The sequence below is a fragment of the Filobasidium floriforme genome, assembly GCF_021052385.1.
Source record: "Filobasidium floriforme strain CBS 6241 chromosome Unknown HD553scaffold_21, whole genome shotgun sequence".
NCBI classification, from domain to species: domain Eukaryota; kingdom Fungi; phylum Basidiomycota; class Tremellomycetes; order Filobasidiales; family Filobasidiaceae; genus Filobasidium; species Filobasidium floriforme.
Genome location: NW_025763642.1, coordinates 301,240 through 318,763, shown reverse-complemented (window position 1 = coordinate 318,763; position 17,524 = coordinate 301,240). Strand labels below are relative to the sequence as shown.

The window sequence follows — 17,524 nt, the reverse complement described above, 5'->3', positions numbered from 1 at the left end:
CGATGCGTCCTTCATCTATAGCGAGATCAATCGTCAGACAGCCCGTCAATTCAAAATCCTTCGGGACGATAGCATGCTCGCCTCAAAATCCTCGTCGTCCTTGACCTTTGCTGCCGGCTTCCTCCTGCTACTCCCATTTGGTGTCCCAATTGAAGCTCGCTTCTTTGCCGGCTTGCTGTCCTCTTCAGATGAAGCCGCTTGTCTTGGTCGTTTGCTGGAAGTACGAGCACTCGGCTTTACATCTTCCTCGCTGCTGTCATCTGTCAACAAGTAAAAGTTGGGTTTAGTATTAGATAAAGGGCAGCATGCCTCAGCAGCTCATATGTACCGATTTCGACGACGTCCTCATGCTTGACAGCAGTTTTAGCTCGAGCGGATTTGGGAGGCATATCCAACAACTTCGGTTTCGATTTCCGGCTCGTCAAATCAGATAGGTTAGATGTACTCGAGGGAGTTCCGGGATTCAATTCCCTCTGTAGGGATGAGCTGATGGGGTTTTGCCTCGAAGCCCCGAGTTCAAGGTCAAGTCGCAGGTCCTGAACGGGAATAGCCGACGGGTACGGTATGAGAACAGTTTGTCGGTACTCGATCCGAGGTGCCAGAAAGCCCTTGATTCACTGACAGATATCGAATGTCTAGACCAAAAAAATCTTTCTTCTATGTTTGCGTGCACAGCAGTAGCCTAGGTATGACCTAGGTATGATCGGTATGATATGATGATTCTGACCTGAAATGACGATCGACAACTTGCTCGAGAGGCGCGCCAGATCGGACTTCGACCCGATCCTGCCCTCGGTTCCGAGGAGCGATTACCTAGCTCGTCAACATCTACTGTCTACCGCACCTTTTATCCTGTATGCTCTCAAAGGGTAAACGCACGTACTAGACAACTAGTGAGAGTCTATCGAAGCTTTAGGTCGAGCGGCCTCGGAAGATCCACACGGAATTGTCATGACAGACACGACCCTATCACGGCACTCAGCGCAAGTCTTAGCGGTCCACGAGTTACTGAAAAGATATCAGCTGATGCGAAGAAACTCGAACGACCACAGCACCATCAAGATCCCCTTCGCTAACGAAGCACATGCTACGATAGCTAAACGTGCAATCTTGGTGGATAGAGAGCTCAACGCTCATCTGGTCGAACGTACCATGTCGGTAGAAGGCTCTGTCCTTGTCGTGTGAGCTGCTACCCCGCTCTAAGTCAAGGTACATATCGGTTGACATGATTGGTATCGTTAGGACATACACGGCGGTTAGCGTTCGTCTTCTGAGGTTAGCCACCAATGGCTTCATGGAGCACATCAACCTGGTCATCCGAACAATCCACGAATTCGCTCCATCAAGCCAGGGTCAGAAGGACGTTGAGGATATCCGTCAAAAGGTTGAGCACACCGGGATCGCCGTCTAGACAAGACCGCAGTACACGCGGGGCCGTGAGCATCTCTCGTCAAGGTCATTAAATCGTACTACATCATCAAGGTCCTGCATCAAGCCCCCGACTCCTCATCCTACCGCCGTCACTCTCCGAGGCCGGACCCCGCTCACACGGGGAAACGCCGATTCGACGGGCATGTCTGGGGCGTTCCGCATTACCAGCATCGTCTGCATGTATCCCAAGTGTCCCTTGATGTACGACTAGAAATGCAGGGGCGTATCATCAGCTCCTCTGTAACATAGATCGGTAGATTTTTGCAGGGACCAGAAGAAACATTCGCTGCCTACCTGGTCGATCAGACTCGCCAAGATACTGATAACGTCCGTGATGTCCACGTTCGTCTCTCCGCATTGCCGAAATGACAGCCGCATCGCAGCCAGGAAGACAGAGGTAGGACACGATTTGCTGCGTGCTGTCGGATCCTCTGGGTGACTTTCACGGTGTATCCGATAGCTAAAGGAATGGATAGTCCGGTCAAACAAAAATCAGCCGGGGTTTCGAGTGCTTATGATGCTTCACTACCCACGCATTGCGAAAGAGACTCCGCCAGACCAAAACTTCGCCCTTTTCTCGCAGTACCAGCCATAGTCCTCGTTGTCTAAACCACTCGCTCCACTTGTTGAAATGCTGGTAGTATTGCGCTCGATCTCCCCACTTAATCGCTTGAAGTAAAGGCCCAAACTGAGCGTGCAGGTTGAAGTGGTTGAGTAGTATCGGTGCTGGAAAGTATCCAAGCAAGATTTGGCACGTCAAGAGCCGGATGAAGATGGCTCTTTGTTTGTGTAGGAGCGGATCAGCATCAGCTATACGAGACTGATGAGGCTCATGAACATCACGGCGTACTTCAGATTCTTGGCGGCGCTGACAGGACACATGTCGAAGGCTGTCTTCAGGCAATCTCGAGCCTGCAAGACGTCCAGTTTAGCTCAGTGCTTGCTGTCGAACTTTTGACTGGCAACTTACCTCTCGCAAATCTCCCTTGGCGAGTCTCAGCTTTCCACACCAGAACCAATAGCCCACGACTTCTGCTCGTGATGTACAAGGTGCATCGAGTCTTGCTTGAGGTGAAGGTCGAATAGTCGAATACATCTGGGAGATGGTATCCAACAGACGGTATGTTTGTAGCTATACGTATAGCAAGTCAGCATGCTGTAGAGAGTATCGATTGCAACGTAACGGAGTCGGGACAGACCTGGTCATAGACTTTCCAACAGATATTGCCCAGAGCAAATGTCATGTCACCCCTCTTCGGCGTAGGATCTTCCAGTGAAGAACTGTGGCCAGAAACGAAGTGAGAACTCTGGTGCGGACCAAATGGAAGCAGCCGAGCGAAACTCACCATTCGGAGACAGTTGCGATCTGGAAGGTCCTCCGAACCCGGTCGACAGAGATGGACGGAGCTGTAAATCGCTTATCTCTTGACAGCGTTGCTGACTATGCTCCGATACGGGACGAGGAGTGTGAGCAAGGCCTCTACACAAACAATCTGGGGCAGCGAGACTCACCCGGAAAGCCAGGTGCAACAAGTTCTCTGCCATCTTTCGCATAGCCCGACCTAGCCACCCGCTCTCTGGACTCCCTTGCCAGACCTTGTTGCCCTCAGTATAGACTGCATCGAACATCTTCCACTCCTGCTCGGCTTGCTGTCTCGTAGCCTGTGCAGACCAATCCGTTACGCTGAAGTAGTCTAGTAACAATAGCACCATCGAAACGAGCGAAGGATGTAGTGTTTGAGACGATCTGGAAAATAACGCAACCAGATCCGCTGAAGCAGGCGGCCTGTAGCCGGGCTGGATTCGATGGATTAGAAGGTTAATGAGCGGTCGAGTACCAGTAGACCATCGATCGATACTTACGCTCGCGAGCTCTCTCTTCAGTTCATTCCAGGCAGATCCTTCTCGATACGACACGGTGAGAGCATTGGCGAAGCCTAGGTCGTTTCGTGCTATGTAGGCATCTGCGAGGTTGCTCAGCATGCGCCGACTGGGACTGATAGCGTCAGGCATGCAGACTTGTTTCACAGGATAGTCTATACGTAGTGAAGTGGCTTTGTAGTCGTAGTTTGGCCGTTGGGTGTCGAAAGAGATGGGATCGATGGGAAGACCGTCGTCCTTGCCTTGCGCGTTACGAATATGCGTCTCGAATCCGCCGATCCTCGGCGATCACGATCTCAATTCGACGCCCAACAATCAGGGCGACGCAGGCAGGTCGCAGCGCAACATTTGCTCATATTCAAACATACAAGTTGGAGATAGTCGATACATGAGCACAAAGCGGGTATAGGAGATGTTGATACAAAGGCAGTCCTTCCAGCTATGCCGTTCAGCCGCTTGCTTAGTGACCGCGGTAATTTGGGCCGTTATACAGTCGGTCATCGATATAATGTTCTCTACCGGCTTGTACTGGCGCCGGCTGTTGAGGTCCACCGTAGCCTCCATACCCATTGTCATAATAGGGAGGGGCCTGATTGCCAAATGATTGGGCTGGACCGTATTGTCCGGTATAAGGATAGCCCCCGGGTGGCGGGGCATATCCTGTTGACATCCTCTGATTCTGCGTCATGGGTGCGACAGAGGATGAAGAGGTGGGTCGGTTTACTGGATGGTGGGACTTGCGCGATCGTCGACCGCTTCCACAACAGCCTCGGAAGATGCACCGCCCAATAGCAAAGAGGATCAAAAGAATCTATTGGGTGTCCATCCAGGTCAGCACAAGCGCTCCGACCCACAACCACCAGGATCGAGGGTACTCACTATCAATCCGCCGACAACCGTCACGGGGATCGAGATGTTCTTGTTTTGGGTATACCACGAGCTGACTTGCTCCCCAACACTGCCACTACTGCAGGTCCCGTTATAACAATTGCCTGGCAAGAAGTCAAAGCGTCAACATCGGCCTTGTCTCGTCTCCCTCGAGTATTCAGAAACTCACCTCCGTAGCCACAAGGTGATCCGTCGATGAGTGGCGATTGAAGAATGAGACATCGGTTGGAGGACTGAGGATCTTGACACGATACGACACAGCTCCTATCTCCCCGTTGGTTACACGCTTGCGTCAGGTTCCTCGAAGCTCCGACGGTCTGGCATTGAACTGCGAGATGAGGCAGAAAACATTAGTAGCCGTTGCGAATTCCCGTCGTCTCCCCGGCCAACTGAGACTCACGATCATTCGAAGTACACTGTCCGCTGGCGCAAGCCAACCCATTACCGCACCCGGTCCCATCCTCCGCGGTCCTGTCGGAGGGACAACTTCGGGAAGACCCGGTGCAGTACTCGGGAGTGTCGCAGTTCTCATCGACCGATGCGCGGCAGAGCGTGCTGTTCGAGGCATACCTACAGCATTGCCATAAATCGTCCCAAGGTCAGTGTAGGCTCGATTGAGGAGTCCACTGGTCTACTCACGCGCATTGCCCAGTGCAGCATGCATCGGTGGCGGGATCGCAGACGGCTCCGTTAATGAATCTGCAAGCTGCGTCATGGAATTCAAACGTGAGCTTCGATGCGGCAGAGTCCCGACATTCTCGATACTGACTAGCAGAATCGCAACAAGGCGAAGATCCGTCTGATCCAGGGTCACAATCCTCGCCGTCTTCCAGAATCCCGTCTACAATACCGAAGGCACAGTGCTCAGCCAACTATCGACCCCGCTCTATCACATCTGGAATCTGAACTCACTGCCACAGCTCTGCAAGCTCAACACTGTCCTCCCTCCAGGAGGAACCACGCAGCTATAGTCCAACGCGTTCTGCTGCATGAGGGAACAGATGTTGCCCACACTGCAGGGCGAGAACATGACCTGCGGATCGCTCGTGGATGTCGACGGGTTCATGATGTATCGCTGACCCGCGTCACATGAACTCGACGAGAAAGGACAACACGAGCCCGAGAGCGAGCACGCGCTCGTACAATCGTGGATTGCACCAAAGTTATGACCCTGCAAAGGCGCCAAGTGTTAACACCATGAAACACCATTCTCGGTCCGGGAGATTCCGTTTCAGATCGACTCACCATTTCGTGCGAAATCAGACTCCACTCGGACCTGGTCGCCACGCTAACACCGGTCCCGCTAACGAAACCGCTGCTCTGCTGATTACTGCCGGTCTGACAGATGGTCCCCAACCAGGCTACTCCAATTTCGGTATCCGTCGCGCATGCCGTGGCCAAATGGTATAACCCGGCATCTGGAGTTCCCGAAGATCCTCTCCACTGAGAGAAGAGGGACAGTCTTTCGTTCAGCGTGATCGTATTTGAGCACTCGACATTCCACGGTAAAGCGCCCGAGGAAGACGTAGCGCAGGTATCGTTGACGACGTTGAGCTCGATGATTCCCAATGAGATGTTGAAGGTCTGTCGATAGAGATTGGAGACACTGATGAAACACGAACGCGCAATATATCAGCTTCTCTGGAGACTTTCATGCGTCATACCGAGACCGGCGGCTCACGAGTTCATATTTGTCAAGATCTGCGTCCTGGCCTGTTCAGCACCTCCATAAGTCCCAACATAGTTGCAGTCCGCAGCGAACCCGACATAGACGACCCTCTGTTCGCCCGGACATCCCGAGGTCGATCCGATCGAGTTGATGTAGTTCGTGTTCGGGTTGGTCGTACCGCCCGTAGGGATATCATCACGCCTCAATTTGGTCGTGCGAGGAGTTTCCGGGTAATCGGCAAAGAGGTCGGGAAGGGAGTCGACAGCGGAAGAGCTCCACCAGGGAGAGACGGGAGCCGGGGTCCGAGGTCGCCGAACGGGATGCGTGGTATTGTCCATATTCCACTCGATCGTATCATGCCCGCACCCTGTCGTCGTCTCTGCCCCAGTGTCCTTGTGCGCGTGGGCGTGAGCATCCCGAGGGTTAGGATGATGATCTCCCTCCAAGAAGATGACCATTTCCCCATCCTCGCTTTCTTCCATGACGACCGGATCAAACTCTTGCCTATGCCTCTGGTAATTCTCTCGGGTCATCACGTTCCACACTCGTCCATCCACGTTGATCGTGCCCCCAAACATAGGCCTTCCCGACTTCAATCCTTCGACCTCCAACCCGCTCTCATAGACGTGTATACTAGCCCAACCCCGGACGCCTCGTTCAGGCCCACTAGCAGGGTGATACCACAATCCCCCATTGCCAATCTTATCCTCCTCGAATCTCTTATCCGAGAACCCATCTGCAATGACTTCGCCCGAATATAGTCGGTTGGCGTGATCGTGTGCGAACAGGGGGGTCGTTGAGAGGATCTCTCCGGAAGAAGAAAGGTAATTGATCTTGGCTTGAGGGTGAATGAGGTCTTCTGTCGGGCTTAGATGAAGGTGGACCCGGTCCTCGACATCGACATCATCCTTGTCACCACCGAAAGCCAGGTTGGGAAGAGAGAGGGAAAGCCTTAGTGCGTCCGAGGGGAGCAAGAGCCCGCTGGGGATATCCGAGCGTTTCTTGTTCTTCAACGGGTGTCCCGGATGAGAAGGGATTGATCGAGGTACGACCTCAAGGGAGACGCCCCGTGGATGAAAGATTCGTTTTAGAGGGCCTGGAGCTCGGCTTGATGCTATGGATCAGCCAGGATATGAACAGCATCAGACGAATTTCAATAGAGTGAGTGACGATGATCTAGACCTTGACAACGATGCGTTCTCACCTGCGACATCCTGTACCCCATTCAAGACGGCAAGCACGAGACCGAGTGCGAACAAGAAAGATATCCGAGAAAAAGGAGAGGCGGGCATCGGGACGATGTTCGACGATCTCAACAGAGTGAGGTAAGTTGGGGAGGATAGAAAAGGGTGGGGTATGAGGCTCTGACCGGCGAGCGAGGTTTCGGATGTCGACGTCCGAGGGTATTCAGCGTGTTACTATGTCAACCGGGGGCCAAGATCCTGGATAACGAGTGATGGCGGTGTGATTGAATGCAAAGGGAGGTGACGTCTGTTTCACCCTTGCCGTGTCGTGATCTTGATCGGGATTCCTCCTTTGATCTCGCTCAAGGTCGTGTTGCAGGTTGCAGGTTGTTTGTGCGGGCGTCGGTGGGAGAAACGCGTTGATCGTGATCGAGGCAGGGCGATATCTCGACAGCGACTCGAAGCTCGGCCGGCAAGCTAGATGAAACGAGGGTATATGTGCAGAAGCGTAAGAGAGCAAGAGGCGATGACCGATCGAGGTGGTGGACGAGGTCTGTATAGTTTTGCCTCGTCCCAAGGTGGTCGATTGAAATCTCGCAGGCAGAAAGCGCCGCAGGGTCGGTGGAGGTGGAGACAACGCGGGAACAGAGACACACAGCCCGCGTTTTGGGCTTGGCGACGAGGGAACTACGGAGGTCAGTACCCGGCCACCGACTCTGCGTACCCTGCGTAGAGATACTACGACGAGACGATGCCCGACGGAGTCCAGCAAAGCCCAAGCAAGCAAGCCAGTGACGATGACGAGTCGGTGCGATCGGGTGAGATGATCAATCTTCCGCAGCGTTACAAACCCGAACTCGAATCGATTCACCGTTCTAAAGTTACGAGATCACCGTCTCGACATCGTAGTTGTCCCACTCTTAGTGCTCGTTCATGACTACAGCCCATAGTCGAGCATCGTAGGTAACCTCGACAGTATTGTGCCTGTATGCCATCAACACATGTTTTGTTTCAATGGGTTTGCGTATCAGGTGTGTGCGCGCGCTCTGCGTTTGGTCTGGAGGGCGCCTTCACGATATGACTAGTGCGTGCAGCTGCTGATTCTGCAGCGGGTGCGCTCTACCGAGGCAGGCGCGACTGGTGACGGCTGGGTCGAGAATCCCTGACAAGACTGATGGCGATACAGCTCGGCGGAAGGCCCCTCCTTCTCAGCTCGTAGTCGTTCCTCGCTGCCATTCTTGAAGCAAGGTCAACGGAGATTTGAACGTCGCCCCGAGCTTAAGCCAGAGCCTTTGGTGTTGATTCGGATTCCTACACCTGATTCGACCTGACGTCGACTTCCACCTCTAATCCATCATGTCTTCGTATCCTCGCCTGGATCCGAATAGAGGTAGAACTGCCACCCGATCCAATGGGCGATCGCGATCCACGCACAGACGGGGATTGAGAGTGCGACGATATAGCGGTAATATCCTTCGCTTCCTACGCCTGCTGCTGCGGCTGTCTCTCCTCCTCTTTGCCAGCCAAGTTTTGCTATTTGAGCATTGCTCCAGGCAGACTGTAATTGTAGTCGGCAGACGGGTACAAATCGTCAACGGTGCTTTCATAAGCTTGGCCTGACCTTCATCGACCTATTGACCAGTCCCCCAGTCCAACTCACCTCGAACCCCCAACCCGACCTATATCGCCCCGTTCGATGGATCAGGTCCCAACCGCACCAGATCGCCAAACCCAAGCACCCCGCGGAGAATACGTAAAACAGCACAGCGAGGTTCTCAAGGGATAGGTAGGTCCGATAATATCGTTTGCTGGTCGAGCGGTTGGGAGCTGGCCATGGCTCGGCATCAACAGGGATCGGTAATGTCGGTTTCACGTTTGTCTCGTAGCGCTTCATTTCTTCTGGACTCGTAATCGTAGTCATGGTCGTGGTCATGGAGGTGGCTTCGGCCACGAATTTCGTTATATTCGTGGTTGTCGTTGATGATTGATGCTGTCGTCTTGTCCAGGCTCGTGGGGATAGCGTATCGTCGGGTCCTTTCTAGGTATCTGGCTTGAGTAAGCTCAGTCGCCTCATGAGGCTCTCAGGGATCGATACAACTCTTGGTTCAGGAGACTATAATTTGTCTTTTCTTGATCTTCATCAAGGTATGTCTGGTGCAAGGTGACATTCGAGTACACCAACGACCAGGCAGACCGCCCAGACGGAGCACACCCAAGTAGCAGACGCCGGCGGACATGCTCATATCCGTGATATCCGAACTCTCGGTATCTACTGAACCTGAAACCTGAAATATCCTCGAGACCGGACCCCCTTGCGATGACACATTACAAGCGCTCGCAAACTGACGGTCCACCAGGAAATGTCGATGAGATCGCCTGTATTCGTGAGCGAGTCCCCATGTAAGCCTCTTGCCTTCGTTGCGCTGCCTCTTTGTCGCAGCGCCCCTTGAGTGATTGCTCGTGGCTAGTGCCACGTAGTTGCTGTGCCGACCGTAGATGCCGCGACTCGACACATCAGAGCTGATTAAAGTCAACCTGTATCATACATCACGGATCTGCTCACCGGGGCTCTTTTCATATTGCCGCTTGAACGTCCACATCCAGCGATTTGCTGTAACGCGCAACCTCACACGCCAACCGTTCGGGAAGATGCATGATACAGAACGCCGTGTTACTGTAGTTTCCGTACATGACCAGACATCGCAGGAGTGTCTGGTCGGTCTCTGATATCAGACCTTGCCTATAGCTGACGATTCACATCGGACAATGAAGCTCTCACCGAGTCGCTGAGGGCCGTTCACAGACGATCCTTTAGTTCATACGATCCAGTCCATATGGAGCGGTCAGATAGAGGCTGGAGTGGTGTTTGTAATAACGAGCCGCATATCTGCCCTCAAGCAGCTACCCTCAAGACAGATATGTTCCGTGTGCCGAACGCCTTCCGAATCTCAATCAGGCTCGCGGAAGGAAAGATGAGGGTCAAAGGTAAGCTCGGCTGACCTAGCACAAGTTGTAAGGGATGGCCGCTATAGCGAAAGATCCAACGTCTGCAAGGATATCTTTTACATCGCTTCATGGGGCCCTGAACATATCGGTTACCTTGACACACGCGCTTAGACGTCGGGGCCAAGCACAAGCCTGTGAAGACAGCAAAGGCCTATGTCAAAAGTAAACGAAGTAAGCTCACCTGAGTACTGCAGTCGGGAATGATTCGGTTTCTCTTTTCGTGAATCCATTTATACAGCCCTTGGATCACTTCGACTCTAATTCGCCATGCTGAACCTGTACAGAGTGCCCAGTACCTGAAACCAACCACTGAGCTCAACCTCAGCAACACTCGCGCTTTCGTATTTCAATTCCTAGTGTCCGTACTCGGATCCATAATCATCTCCCAAAAAATCGAAATCAAGAAGAACAGTGTTTCATGTACATCACAAAAATCAAAAAAAGATCAGAGGACCTAGTACGCCGACCAGAAGGGAGTTCCGTCAGAGGCGAGGGTTCCCGGTAAGTCTGGTTGGCGCGGCGATCGGTAGTTTAGTTCTGCTTGGCCTTCCATGCTACATAGTCGGATCGAACGGCGGCGGCTTGATCCATGTATTTCTAGGAAAGAGAAAGTATGTGTTGAAGTCGGCTCTAGCACGGCAGCGATGAAGAAACGCCTCGAAGCGAGTTCGGACCCACCTTCTTCTGTTCGTCGTTCATCGTAGCCCAAGTCTCCCCGCCTTTCTTGCTCAACCAAACCTGCATATCCCCCTTGGAGACCCCCTTCTCCTCGGCCTCCTTCTTCAAGCCCTCGTCCTCCCTCAACTCGCGCATGAAAGCGAAAAACCCGCCGATCGGCCTCTGGGGTTCCCCTTCCTTCTTCGGGTTCCGGATGTTGTGACGAAGCTTGCTACCGTCAGCGGCCGTTCGGGGCAAGTTGGGGTTCAGGAGAGGGCGAGGGAGGATGGAGTTGAGACGGGCGAGGTCGGGTGCGGAGAGGGAGTTGTAGTATTTCAGGTAGCTGGATTTGTACGCTTCTTGTGCGGATTTACCCTTTTGCACGTAGGGCTGTAGAGAACAGGAGAAGGATGTATAGATTAGTATTCTGGGTGTCAGTTGAGATTGCTGCTTTTGCCATAGCTTCGTAGCCCCATCCCCTCAACCTGCTTCGCGTTCGACATCCGACCTCCAACTCCACTCACCTTCTTCTCATCCTCGCTCAAAGCGTTCCACTTGGCTCCGGCAGCCTTGGCGACCGCTCTCGAATCCACCTTGCCCTCGGGATTGAGGTAGCTTCCCCTGATGTCCGGGTAAATCTCGGTGAAGAAGAAGGCGTACGAGGACATGGGCGCTTTGGGAGGCAGAGGAAGGCCGGCTACGCGAAAGATTTGTAATCGTTTCGATGCGAGATCAGTATGCAAGTAGAGGAGATCACTATGTCGAAATGGGATTGCTCACCGTCCTCAAACTTCTTGTTGACGAGGTTGACGACGGGGCTCGAGGTGATGGACCGTTGAGCCCGAAGGTTGAGACCCCGGAAGAGGGTTGGCAGTTGTGTCCTGTTCATCGTGGTCAGATCTTGTGGGATTTCCTAGTCTCGAGTGATCTTGAACGATGTCTCGAGAAGAGGGTAGATCAGAGTGTTGATAGGGTTCCTCCACGATGATGATGGATGATGATGAATTACTGGATCCGGACCGGAGACTCGTCGTTCACCCCAAGATCGCTAGCGGATGCTATTCTACTTCCGGCGATCATCTGTGCCAAAGTGTGTGTGTGCGAGATCTAAAGACTTGGATCAAGCTTGGGGAAGGGAACTGGCCCCCGATACTTCCCCCTCCAAGTAGACCTATCGTCCGATCAAAGCTAGAGGACACAAGCGCCATGTCGGCGCTGTTCAACTTGGGCAAGAAACCAAGGCGGGACGATGCCGTCCGTCCCGTGGTCACCTACCGACATGTATTGACGAGTCAGGCCATGACCGTAATGAACCCGCTCCGGGTTATCGCCCACTGCGACATCGACGCAGCTTATGCTCAATTCGAGATGGTCAGATTGGGTATCCCCGAAGATCAACCCGTCTGCGTACAACAATGGTGGGGTCTGATCGCCGTCAACTATCCGGCCAGGAACTTCGGAATCACCAGGCACATGGACGTCAATGAAGCCAAGAAGCGTTGCCCTCATCTGCAGACTGTACATGTCGCGACCTATCGGGATGGTGACACGGAGCCCGGCTATTGGGGAGAAGGGGATCCTAAGCATCACAAGGTCTCGCTAGACCCCTATCGGAGAGAAAGTACCAAGATCCTGGCCGTTTTCAAGCGTGTAGTAGGAGATGCCGGAGAAGTCGAAAAGGCCTCGATCGATGAGGCCTACCTTGACCTGACAGGTCTGGTACTCCAAGAGATCTTGAAACGACATCCACACCTGAATACCGTCCCGGAAGACGCACCTTTCGGCCTCGATACCCCTCTTCCCCTGCCACCGCCTATCACTTGGGATCCTCTGAGCAACATCTTTCCCTTACGTGGAGACAATGGAGGCAATGTGAATGTCGAGGCAGATGGGGATGGGTATGATGGGCTAGTAGAAGAGGAACTAGCTGGAGGTTGGGAAGATTATGCGTTGTCCGTTGGCGCTGAGATTATGGGTCGGATCCGGGCGGAAGTGAAGCGGGAGTTGGGGTATACTTGTTCGGCGGTGAGTCGGTTTCCCTCTGCGAGATACTGAAGCCGGCCGTTTGCGAGATGCTGAATTGGAAATGGCAAATTAGGGTGTGGCCCATAACAAGACCATTGCCAAGGTGAGTTTCTCTTTTCCTCTTCCATCTCGCAGACCGACCGTTCTTATACCTATTGGCTCTCGTACAGCTGTGTTCCGCCTGGAAGAAGCCCGATGCACAGGTGAGTCACCGCGACAAATCTAAGGAATTGATCAAGCTGATACTCATGTGTCCGGGGTTCAGACTGTTATGCGATCAGCAGCCATCCCGGCCTTTCTAAACCCTATGGAGTTTACCAAGATCCGTTTCTTGGGGGGGAAGTTGGGAGATGCTATGGCCAAAGAATACGAAGCCAATACTGTGGGCGACATGTTGTGAGTTTCTAGAAATATAGGTTTTGTGCTTAGTGGTAACCGAAACTCAACATCTTGACTTTAGGTCGGTGACCTTGGAGGAGATGCAACGCAAGTTTGGCGAGGAGAGTATCTGGGTCTATAACATTCTTCGTGGAATCGATTACAACCCAGGTGAGACAATATTTCATCTTTATCGTTCTCTTACGGTGCTTTACTGATACGTCCACGTAGTCAAGGAAAGGACGGCAACCAAGTCAATGTTGGCGTCAAAAAATGTTCAGCCGGCTGTTACGAGTCGGGAAGGAGGTTATAGGTGGCTAGGTATCTTGGCGGGTGAACTTTACGTGCGTTTGCGGGACGCGAGGGACGAAACAGAGGGATTGTGGCCGAAGACTATGGTACTCAGTACCAGACAAGGTACGTCGGCTGATTGTCGCATCATCCCCCCGAAAGGAGAGAGACTGACTGGAGCCTGGATCACAGTCGGGGAGGCGGTCCGTTCGCGGCAGATAGCGTTCCCTTTCACAAGACAACTCTCTGCAGACTATATCACCAAATATGCGAACAAGCTGTGGGACGAGGTATCTGAGCCCATGATGCGCCAAGCCAATAGCAAATCTTCGGCGATGCGGATCAATAACGTGAGCCGTTCATATGAAAACCGGACTTAGGGATTATCGTCTGATACCGCGCTTGTTATTCACGTTGCGACAGCTCGGGCTGAGCTTTGCTGGTCTAGACCGTCTGGAAGGTGGACAGAAGGGTATCGAAGGGTTCTTCAAGGCCGGTGGTGTTCCATCAAGAGGAACGAAGCGAGAACGATCGCCTTCCAGCGGTCCCGGACCGTCAACCGAAAGCCACACAGCGAAGAGGAAGGATTCTGGACCAGCCAAGATCACGACTCCCGAGATCATCGAACTTTCGGACGAGTCGGATGATGAGGAAGGAGGTTCACTGGCACAACGACTCCCGCACTTTTATTGCGTCAGGTGTTCGAAGACGATACGATCGGAGGCGAAACCGGAGAACAGCGATCAGAAATCGCCGGACGATATCGTTGACGAACTCCGAAGCGCCCATAACGACTGGCATGTCGCACGCGATCTCTACGACGAGGACATGACTCAGGCCAAAACGAATCATGGCAGCTCTTCAAAATCTACAAAACCGAAAAAAAAGGTTGTCAAGAAGAAGCCGGAAGGTATCCGAGCTTTCTTTTCGCCCAAGGACACCACGACGCCATCACCCGCTAAGAAGGGGAAGATATAGACATGACGACTCCTGATGACATGACGAAGTATTACGAATGGTTTCCGCTACAATCGCCTTTGTAAATCGAGAACACTCGAATTGTGATTCGATCGATCTTGATGACTATACATCCGGGAGCGGCAGGTCGCTCAACTCTGGACTGACGGTCATACGTCGACGCTTCCTCCTGTCTCTGTTGGAGCTCCAAGACTGTGATATCCGTCAGATCAAGAGTCAGCAAGTGCCAGGACTGATTTAGGCAAGTTCAAGCACCTACTGTAGGAGTCTCCTTGGCCTTTCCCCCAACTGCATCAAGTGAACCGGATTTGTATGTCTCGTCTTCAGAGGGGATTTTGAATTCGGCCGGGCTATTTTCCTGAACGTCCGGCTTGTGTAACAATCGACCGGCACTACCTTCGGATTCGTTGTGGACGGGATCCTGATCGCAATCCGGCTCGCTTGCAGTGATTGAAGAGACCGACAACTGGCGTTTCAGAGTGGTAGTTGTACTGGGTCCGATCGGATTTTCCGCGGGATCGTCATGGCTGATCGCCCTAGTGAGAGCTCCGGCGGTGTTGATGTGTGTTGGAGCGGGAGGGTGCTGTGTGTCATCGTGGACGGCTTTCGCCTGTAGTGCTTCTATCAGAGTCCTTTCCAGATCGGCAAACTTGATATCAACGTGTTCCTTCAGCCTTGATTCGATCTCGCCGAGTTTCTCATCCAGGATAGTCGAGAACCGATTTTCGACCTGCCGGACGATCTCCGCAGTCTGGCCGTTCAACGCCTGTCCAATCGCCCGTACGACCTGAGCCGAGTTTCTATCGTCGGCAGAGATGATCTGGCCTGTGGCGTCAATAATACGCTTGGCATCCTGTTGAAGTTGTCCGGCGGTCTTGTCTTGTCTAGTGATCGATTGGGATTGTTTGTCCAGGCAGGAGTAGACGGACTGTTGGAAATTGGTGAATGTCGTAGGGATTTGACTTATAGGGGTGAGGAGCGTTAGGAGATGGGTCATCATCGGTTGCAAGTTCTGCTTAGACGAACATCAAGCATGATGTAAGCCGACGGTTCGAAGGTGAGACGCCTCATAACCGGAGAGACTCACCTTCAACCCATCACCGAGACTCTGCCCTTGCTTGTTATCGCTCGACAAGCGCTGCAAATCTTGCTTTACGGTGACCAGAGATGTCTGTAACTGAGTCCCGATCGTTGCCGGTAATTGTTGCTTGATATCCTTGAGCTGATTGACAACGGAAGTCATCGTTTCTTGTATTACGGGAAGCACTGATGACAGAACACCTTCGTCAGTTTCTATCCGAGCACGGTACGGAAACATGTCACATACATTGACTACGAAATTGGTCCCCGACGAATTCCTTCTCCGAACATTCCGGCTTTTCGCGCGACTTGTCGACTTTGATCTGCAGCTCTTGCACAGCTCGATGGAGTTCTGCAACCCTGGCTGTTAAAGCTGGATCGATCAGATGAATGATCAGTATGATGACGAACCTCTAGCTCAAGGCGTTCGCAGCTTACTAGCTATACTTCCTCGTAACGCAAAGGCGAGGGAATTGTGAATCCGACCATCTCCTTCCATTTGATCTCGGATGGTGATTGATCGGTCCCTGCTGTCCGTAGGTGGCGGCTGATCGCGGGATTCCGAAGGCAGATCCAATGTCATCGTGGTGAGAGGGATGATTGTAGTATTTCCAGACTTCGATAATATCGCCAGACAATGATTACTTGTGACGTTGTGGTTGATGAGAGATGGAGTGGCGATGTAGAGATCTAATGATGATGATAAGATGATGATCACTCGATCGCAACCGCCCCTTTGGCCTTTCACCCGAAAGTGAAACGCGTGACGTAATGTATGGATGACGTAATCGATTCCGAGCCGTTCCCCTCGACATCCGACATCCGCAAACTGCCATATCACTTATCCTCACTACCATCACTTGCCAGCTTGCCACCTTGCACTACTTGGTCGTAGCGTAACTGCAGCTCTGAATTCTGCTTGCTGCTCGACACGTTTCATCATTGACTCGATCAATATGTCGCCCGCAATCACAGACCACCTCCTCTCCCTTCATCGCGATCAGTTCCTCCGCGCAACCCAACATCCCTTCCTCAAACGTGCTGCTCAAGGAACGCTGTCCAAAAGCCTAGCAGCCATATGGTTGTCCAACGACAAGCAGTACATACAAGGATACATATCGACCATCAGCGACCTACTCGACAACGTTCGCCGTCGACAGGCCATACCCGATGCACCAGGCGCTGATCCGGAAATCGAGACACGGCTGATCCGGTGGCTCGAAGCCGGGGTCCAAAACGGGGAGAGGGAGGTCAAGCTCTTTCAACAGGTCGCCGAGGACTATGGTCTCGACCTCGGTACACATGGCTCTTCACTGCTCGATAAACACAAACTGGAAGGCCTCCGTCGTTACGAGGCGCTCTTCTCCAGCGTTGCTGCTCGAAAGCAGGAGACTTTCATACCGTGGTTGGAGAGCGCCATTCTTCTCTGGGCGACCGAGAAAGTCTACTACGAAGCCTGGAGTTGGGCAAACAGCCAAGACACTCAAATTGACCCTTCCTCGAGGACATTTGACCGAGATCAAGATGGAGGTGCTATGCGCAGAGAGTTCATCCCCAACTGGTCGAACGGCGACTTCTTGGCATTCACGGAGGAGCTGCAAAGTGCCGTCAACGACGGTGTCGCTCGTGCCGTCGGTGGAGATGATGCAAAGTGGGAGGATGTAAAGAGGAGAACGGAGGCGATCTGGAAGGCTGTTCTCGATGCCGAGGAGACATTCTGGCCGGATGTGCCGGACGACGGGGAGTAGAAAGTGTGTACGGCTACGGAACGATCGACATTATACTGTATCTCGTACAGCAGCGTCTTGAACGAGATTCGGGGCCATATCAAAAAAGGATGACTGTAACCTCCCGAAGTGGCTGAGCGAGCTCGTGGCATATGTGCGATGTCTACTATCGTGAGAGACAGGATATCTACCATGCACCAGCGCAAAAGTCAATGGCTAGAGAAAACAGTCAGCTCTCACTGCGCTGATCCCGGCAACTTCAATCCGAGAGTATTCCGCTCTCATGTCCCTAGTGAGCTAGTGAACCTTCGATTCAAAACCTGACTTGC

General features: G+C 52.8%; 8 protein-coding genes across 8 annotated transcripts; 3 read left to right on the top strand and 5 right to left on the bottom strand.

Moving 5' to 3' along the window:
* Positions 1-732: 732 nt before the first annotated feature.
* On the top strand, positions 733-1,411 carry HD553DRAFT_344845 (transcription factor Pcc1-domain-containing protein; the record flags this gene model as incomplete). The annotated part of the gene is made up of 3 exons (XM_046183035.1): positions 733-854; positions 1,053-1,181; positions 1,243-1,411. The coding sequence occupies 3 exons, from the start codon at positions 733-735 to the stop codon at positions 1,409-1,411; spliced, it is 420 nt and encodes a 139-aa protein (XP_046034086.1).
* Positions 1,412-3,253, bottom strand: HD553DRAFT_114500 (uncharacterized protein). Its single transcript, XM_046176446.1, has 8 exons — positions 2,944-3,253; positions 2,778-2,872; positions 2,631-2,712; positions 2,402-2,563; positions 2,282-2,343; positions 1,965-2,210; positions 1,726-1,891; positions 1,412-1,638 (listed from the first exon to the last, which is right to left on the bottom strand). The coding sequence occupies exons 1-8, from the start codon at positions 3,142-3,144 to the stop codon at positions 1,507-1,509; spliced, it is 1,146 nt and encodes a 381-aa protein (XP_046034085.1). The 5' UTR covers positions 3,145-3,253; the 3' UTR covers positions 1,412-1,506.
* An 890-nt stretch (positions 3,254-4,143) lies between these two features.
* HD553DRAFT_276186 (Metallo-peptidase family M12-domain-containing protein) lies at positions 4,144-6,987 on the bottom strand (the record flags this gene model as incomplete). The annotated part of the gene is made up of 8 exons (XM_046177944.1): positions 4,144-4,304; positions 4,370-4,528; positions 4,601-4,770; positions 4,840-4,906; positions 4,970-5,041; positions 5,113-5,371; positions 5,446-5,806; positions 5,882-6,987. Coding segments are annotated over 8 exons (2,355 nt in total), but the record flags the coding sequence as incomplete, so codon positions are not given.
* Positions 6,988-8,407: 1,420 nt separating this feature from the next.
* Positions 8,408-9,744, bottom strand: HD553DRAFT_325962 (uncharacterized protein; the record flags this gene model as incomplete). The annotated part of the gene is given in 5 exon segments (XM_046181664.1): positions 8,408-8,611; positions 8,714-9,043; positions 9,401-9,429; positions 9,617-9,664; positions 9,684-9,744. The coding sequence occupies 5 exon segments, from the start codon at positions 9,742-9,744 to the stop codon at positions 8,408-8,410; spliced, it is 672 nt and encodes a 223-aa protein (XP_046034083.1).
* Positions 9,745-10,282: 538 nt separating this feature from the next.
* On the bottom strand, positions 10,283-11,605 carry HD553DRAFT_361635 (uncharacterized protein; the record flags this gene model as incomplete). The annotated part of the gene is made up of 4 exons (XM_046183979.1): positions 10,283-10,656; positions 10,738-11,106; positions 11,241-11,413; positions 11,497-11,605. 4 exons carry the CDS (start codon positions 11,603-11,605, stop codon positions 10,591-10,593), a joined length of 717 nt encoding a protein of 238 aa, XP_046034082.1. The 3' UTR covers positions 10,283-10,590.
* A 317-nt stretch (positions 11,606-11,922) lies between these two features.
* Positions 11,923-14,388, top strand: HD553DRAFT_344840 (uncharacterized protein; the record flags this gene model as incomplete). The annotated part of the gene is made up of 8 exons (XM_046183034.1): positions 11,923-12,741; positions 12,815-12,844; positions 12,912-12,944; positions 13,007-13,137; positions 13,202-13,290; positions 13,351-13,536; positions 13,603-13,760; positions 13,834-14,388. The coding sequence occupies 8 exons, from the start codon at positions 11,923-11,925 to the stop codon at positions 14,386-14,388; spliced, it is 2,001 nt and encodes a 666-aa protein (XP_046034081.1).
* A 105-nt stretch (positions 14,389-14,493) lies between these two features.
* Positions 14,494-16,051, bottom strand: HD553DRAFT_352062 (uncharacterized protein; the record flags this gene model as incomplete). The annotated part of the gene is made up of 5 exons (XM_046183660.1): positions 14,494-14,580; positions 14,648-15,400; positions 15,476-15,654; positions 15,716-15,841; positions 15,907-16,051. The coding sequence occupies 5 exons, from the start codon at positions 16,049-16,051 to the stop codon at positions 14,494-14,496; spliced, it is 1,290 nt and encodes a 429-aa protein (XP_046034080.1).
* Positions 16,052-16,347: 296 nt separating this feature from the next.
* Positions 16,348-17,334, top strand: HD553DRAFT_317017 (uncharacterized protein). The gene has a single exon (XM_046180706.1). The coding sequence runs from the start codon at positions 16,425-16,427 to the stop codon at positions 17,214-17,216; it is 792 nt and encodes a 263-aa protein (XP_046034079.1). The 5' UTR covers positions 16,348-16,424; the 3' UTR covers positions 17,217-17,334.
* Positions 17,335-17,524: the final 190 nt, after the last annotated feature.